Consider the following 6,613-nt stretch of genomic DNA (forward strand, 5'->3'; position numbering starts at 1 on the left):
ACAAGGACTGTGTTGTACTTCATTGTGATACCTCAGAGACTCAATTCCTATTTTACACTTAGGAAATATAGACACCAAGGGGTTAAGTAAGTTACATAAGGACATAAAGCCAATAGGTTGGAGGCAGTGATTCAGTGAATACATATGTTGCATTTAAAAGCTGTTTTTTGTTTTTTTTTTTTTAAACCAGACCAAGCTCTCTCATATTATAGGAAACCAATCATGAATCCTGGGAATGTTTGTCAGCATATGTGCCTATTATTAAAATCCACAGTTTCCAAAATCCAGACTCTCAGAAGGCCTAACCTGGCCCATATGCACTGTACTTGCCCCTCTTCACTTCTTCTGAGTATCTGATCTATTGGGGGGAAATCTGTCATCATTAAGTTAGGAAACATATTAGTAAATTTTCTTGGAGGATATCTCAAAAACCATCAACACACTTTGCATTAAATGGGGATACATTGGATTTATTTTAGATCTGCAAGCTATTTTTCACCAATTTCTCTTATTTCATCCACAAACATTTGTTGATGTCTGTGTTCCAGATGATGTATTGGGTACTGGGAATTTATGCTTAAAGGATACTCTGGTGAAAAAGAAAGGTATCAACCAACAACTACAATTAGGTGAGATAAGTACTATGTTATAAATGACACAAAAGTCCCAGAAATAGCAAATTTGGGAAAGTATTTCAGAGTCAACATTTGAGGACTTAAGTGCTGCAGAAGAGCCGATATTGAGTCAAAGACCTTGGTAAAAACATTAACAATGCTAAGCAACTACTGAGGCATATTTACAGAAAATCTTCACATTTTATGTACTATAATTCAAACTCATGTTACTTTGATGAAAGTAAGATATTTAAGCATGAATGAAGTTAGAATGGTAAGGATAAAGTGGAAATATATTACAACATTATTATCATTAATTCTTCACTAAGAAATTAAACCAATGAACAGACTCTTCCTTTTAGAAAATTTTATGTTTTAATTTTTGGACACCAAAAAATGACTTACCTATAGATCCACATGAGAGAGGGAAATGTAGGTAGATGTGGTTCCTGGGACAGCCAAGGAGATCACTTTGAAAATGCTTGACTCATTCCCATTTGCCCTTGCAAGATATTCCTACATATTAGCTGGCCTGAAGCTTTCAGGCAATCTTTTTTGTACTAACTGAAGTGGTCTTTCTACAACCTTAGACTACCCAAGTCAAGCTATGAGCCATTTCTTTTATATTTATAAATTGCTGCTCTGAATATTTTTGCCTTTGAGTTATATGTCCTTAGATATAAAAAAATGGAAATTTAAATTAAAAGTTTTTTGTTTTTTTTTTTTTTTTTTAGTCAGATGCACACTTTTTATATGTTGGCTAAAACTTAAAATGTAATGTATAGTGGAATGTGTGTGAACATTAAGGGAATAGCATTGGTACTTTAGGTCACTTACTGATGTCCTGAAACTAATCTATTTGAGATACTAGTTCTGCCTTTTATTTGTATCACAAGGCCATTAGAAGGAAAAATAATAGTTCTGCAAGCTCTGAGCATATGAGAGAGAAGTGCTTAATGGTAGCAGGAACTATCCTTATAATGGGTTTGGAGTTTAGAGTCAAAGACACTTTGGTAATTGTCCCAATGACTATATGGTTAACAGTTTTACATATGAGTTAGAATCCAAGCATTTGGCAAGCATTTACTTGTATATGGAATGGCTGCTTGTGTTATATTTTATGAAGTATATCTTGGATTTGGGTTGGGGCTTGTTCAAAAAACTATAAATGGAAAACTTAACTTTGTATTATTTAGCCCCTGCTTCCAATAAACCTATCCCTTCTTTTATGTCACTAAATGTAGGATTTTCTTTGCATGGTTTAATTTTCCAACTTGTGCAATTTATGATAAATCCATTTTTCCTGACCTTTTCATGCAGATTTTCTATTTTTTCTTACACCTCATTAAATGATATTTTAGAAAAAAATTTTAAAAAATTAAAATTTTCCAGTGGTCTATGTAATAATCACTCATTACAATGGGTGATCGGAATTTTATTTCATAAAGCAACCTAATAAAATCATCATAAATAAAAAGTTTTGGAAAGTATTCTTAAGTATTAATAGTATGAATATTTTTAGTACTCAAAAAGTGTGATTTTTTTTGTTAAGGGGATATATTAACAAACTACTACTAATGTGATATTATCTTTTTGAATGTGGTAGTACTATCTTAAGAGTAAAGAAAAAATACTAGCAGTATACTTTATTATAACCTAATACATAAAATGACACTTGATATTCATAAAAATGCTATTCACCTTTTCTCTTATTAAGAAAAAAACAATTCTTTGTAGTTTAATACTAATCGCAAAGTAAGTAAAGTCTCTGAAAATAGCATACAAACAATAGATTTTAAATCAAAAATGTTTATTGTAAAAAAGGACCTTTAAAATTGTTTTTTAAAAAAGAAACATTGATCTCACAAATCTTCAGGTTGTTTATAGGCATCAGCTATAGACAACATTTCACTTTCATACAAAACTCATTCAATCATATAAAAATAAACACAAATTTACATTGACTCATCATCTATACAATTACTTTAAAAAGGCACTTGTAAAGGTACTGTACGGATTGCATTTGTTGTATGCATTTAAAATAGTTTAAGTACATTACTGAGTTTCTAAGAATCCTTTCTTGCACTTATTCCCATCTTTAATTAATTTTAGAAAATCATTAAAAATTATTTTAAAAGGTAAGACATAGAGCATGCACCAGGAATGTTCAAAGCTAGTCTTTCCCTCCTCCCCCAAGGTGCATACTCCTTATTGGCATAAACAAAAACAAAAACAAAAACAAAACACTCTCAGTACATTCTCCTGTGTTTTGTTCCTGTTCTTTTTTTTTTTCTTTCTCTTTTTCAGTATCTCTCTTAAAAATACAGTTTAAAGCATTACAGGTAATCAAAAAAGGCTTTAGTTCAACAATGATAACCAGACATCAGACATGTAATGAAGTAAACTTGGAATACTTTATAAGGCACCTGAGATAGCGTCTGGCAAATTCTCTTTCTATAGGAAATTCTATTACAAACTCTATTACAAAGCAATACTGTTCTTTTCAGTTGAAATGATTTGGCAGCAATGTAAATCTTTGCATTCTTTCTTAGTGAGAAAAGATGCAATGTGCTTCTTTGCTTCAGCTTTTGAAGAGAAAGATTCTTGTCTTTTATCCTCTCAATCTAGCTGTCAGTAAATATATAGTAATTTTAAACTTCACATGGAAAGGATTAACTTTGAACACATGGATTTTGTGCTCTTGCAGCTTTTAGTGTGTGTGTGTCTGTGTGTGTGTGTTTGTGTGTGTCTGTATGTCTATACACATTATTTGGTCAGTAAGCATAAGAGAAAATGCCTTTGGACTTTTATTTGTCGTTTGGAGTCGGAGTGAAGAAATGCATTCTGTTTGAGTAAACATTGATTGCGTAACTCAGTGTGCTACACAGCAGCCAGATTCCTCATGTTTGTGCAGAAGAGACATTCTGGAGAAGGTTTTGGAGCAGTTTTTGCACTGGTATTTCTTTACATCCGAGTGGGTCTGCAGATGAGCCCTCAGATTTGACCTGTCTGCAAATGCTCTGTTGCAGTGAGGGCAAGAAAAAGGCTTCTCCCCTAGGGGTGAGGGTGGGGGTTGAGAAAGAAAGACAGTCAGTGTTTTTAGAGGAAATGTAAAGTCAGATAACGTTTATGAGTAACAGTCACATTTTGTCAAAAAAGAACTTAATTAAAATTCCCCATAACAGATACTTATTTTCAGACCTGATCCTTTAAGATAAATTTGAATATTGTATTAAAAAATCACACCAAGAATATTGTTACTGCTGCCAGTCATGTAGAAATATTTCATGTAGTTCTAGGACTTTCACTTATTAAAGCTTTCTGCTTCAGCAGGTGCAGCTAATATTGAGCTCCTCCCAACATTTCCTAATAGTTCCCCTTTTCCCTCTTTCTATTATGACTAAGATTGGATAAATGCCTCGGCTCCCCGCAGGATGATTTTGTACTAGGAATAAAATATTCAGCAGCAAAAACCAAAACATAATAAAACAACGGGGAGTAAATTCAATTCTAACTATCCAACTTGCTATGGGGTGACAGCACAGCAAGAATGTAACCAGCTGAAAACTAAAGGCAAACCCCTCACCTATCTACCAAACCGGTTGATTAAGATAGCAACATCTGTGTTTGCTGAATATTGGGAGCAGTTTCACAGAGCACACATTCAAGTACATCTTTCCTGATTTTCTAACTGATCTTTGAGATCAGTTCTGATCTGAATCAGCTTCTGAATCTACTTTCCAAAGTCTAAATGCTGTTTGCAGTCTCTGGAGCAGAGCTTGTTAACAAGAAATGGAGCATTCTGCTCTAACAACTTTTTGAGTCATCAGGAAGTAGCTATACATGATCATCCATCATTAAAAACACTGTGTCACTACTTAATGCAAATTCAACGGCCAGCCCAGGGCTTCACTCTATCAGACAGTAATATTCCTGTCTGTGTTTTTCTCTTACCAGTGTGAGTTCTAATGTGTCCTTGAAGTAACCAGGGTCTGGAAAACGCCTTGCCACAGATCTTGCAGACACAAGGTAAAGTGTGGGTCCGAATGTGCATTTTAAGGGCGCCCAGGCTCACGTATTCCTTGTCACAGTATTTACAGCTGAAAGATTTCCTAGACTGGGCATCACAGTGCAACTGCTTATGTTTGGCCAGCCCAGAAAAAGTTGAATAGGTTTTATTGCATAAATTGCACTGAAACTTTTCAGCTTCAATGGCATGGGGGTCTGAGAGCTTGGATTGTAGTCTTTCCTCTTCATCACTAATGGGGCTTTCTGAGCCACTGTGGTCCTTGGATGAGGTGTCAGATGGAGGAGGGGGACTCACTCGCCCCAAGGATGAGGGGTATCCAGAAAGAGAAGAGAGGCCATTGGGTAGTGGGGAGTGGAATGGAGCTGCCGTAGTCCACACGGTAATGGGGCTGTACGCTCCCGAGCTGAGGATCTCTGGTTGTGGTATGACAGGCATGGGGTAGCTCTCATAGAGATATGGGGAAATAATCACTGGGGGAAAGAGAAGGAAAGGAAGGAAGATTAAAGATTAAGGCAAAAAAAAAATAACTTTGAAAACACACTAAGAAGCTACTTGCCAGCACAGACACACACGCACACACACACACACACACACACACACCCAGGACTCTATGACGAAGTAAATCGACTCATTTAGGAAGACAGGCATTGGTAAGACATTTCATTTCCACCCTTGCTGCTACATGGTCACTGGGCTTTAATGTACATCTAATGTCCCTCCCGCACGCAGGTGTGACGGGAGCTGTAAATGCTGTGCGGTGCGGAGGTGCGCCAGGTGAGCGCCCACAGTCTCCGCCGAGGGGGAAACACCGCATATTCTTTTAAAGAGACCGAGAAGTCGTCTACCGTTTTCTGCATGAGCCCTGCGCGTGTTCTAGGATCGTGAGTACAAAGATACGCGCACACGAAGCTGCTCTCTGGAGGGAAGGAGGCTCTTACGCAAAAAAGCAACGATTCATCATTTACGTGTTGTGCGGCTCATGCTCCGCGCGCTCGCTATGCGTCTACGTGCGGGCTTTCGGCAACGAAGCTGCAAGAGTTGAGTGAAGTTTTCCTTGTCAGTTAAGAGCCCCCAAAGTCTTGAATTAAGACTCACCCCGAGCGACCTAAAGAGTCCTAACTGTCTTTGGGGTACTGTTTGGGAGGAAAGGAGCTCTGTCTTCGCTTCCTTTGTGACACTATCGGAAGCGCAACGCGCCACGGGCCTAGGGACGGGCAGACGCCCGGCGGGTGGTGCTAGGCGGACGGAGGCGTCGCCTTCCTCAGGTCCACGTATCCACTGCTTTACCTGTGTGCGTGTCCAGTTCGCCGTAGTTGGGCTTCTTGGAGGCGTTGAAATGCTTCTTGACCAGGAAGGAGCGCGGCATCTTGCGGGCGGGCGGCGGCGCGGATAACGGTCCGGGGCGGGCGCGGCGGGCCCTAGAGCATCGCGGCGCGGCTCGGGCTGGGGCCGCGCTCGGGTGCGGCGGGCGGACGGCGCCTCCAGTCGCCCGGCTCCTGCGCCGACTGAGCGGGGCTGGGCCGGGAGGGCCCTTTTCCTCGCCTCTGCGGGCGGGCGCCAATCGCCGCGGGGAGGCTCAGGTTTCAGCCCCGCCCCCGGGACGGCCGCGAACCGCGGAAGAGTGTGTGGCGGGGCCGGGCCGCTGCGGCGCAGGACGGGCGCTCCGCGGGGCTCGGGCGGGCCGGGGCCGGGCGCCCGAGAGGCTTGCGGGGAGGTCGTCCCGCCTCGGCCTCGCCAGGCTCCCTGCTCGCGGGGAGCCGGAGGGGTCCGGGCAGGCCCGGATGCCGGGGGGGGGGGGGGGGGGGGGGACCTGCGGCCCGCCCGGCCCCGGGACCCCGACAGCCCGTGTTTGCAAGCGGCCGCGGCGGGGCTCGGCTCGCGCAGGGGCCCCGGAGAGAGGGGGTGGCGGCGCCCGGACCCCGGCCCCTGCGGCAGGAGGGCGCCCCGCCGCGCCCACGGCAGGCGCTTC

At 41.8% G+C, this 6,613-nt stretch overlaps 1 protein-coding gene across 1 annotated transcript; it reads right to left on the minus strand.

The window, feature by feature from the left end:
* Positions 1 to 3,486: 3,486 nt before the first annotated feature.
* SNAI2 (snail family transcriptional repressor 2) lies at positions 3,487 to 6,010 on the minus strand. The gene is given in 3 exon segments (NM_001097981.1): positions 3,487 to 3,668; positions 4,569 to 5,114; positions 5,932 to 6,010. Coding segments are annotated over 3 exon segments (807 nt in total).
* Between the last annotated feature and the right edge of the window lie 603 nt (positions 6,011 to 6,613).

Source organism: Canis lupus, chromosome 29 (genome assembly GCF_011100685.1).
Source record: "Canis lupus familiaris isolate Mischka breed German Shepherd chromosome 29, alternate assembly UU_Cfam_GSD_1.0, whole genome shotgun sequence".
Classification (NCBI taxonomy): domain Eukaryota; kingdom Metazoa; phylum Chordata; class Mammalia; order Carnivora; family Canidae; genus Canis; species Canis lupus.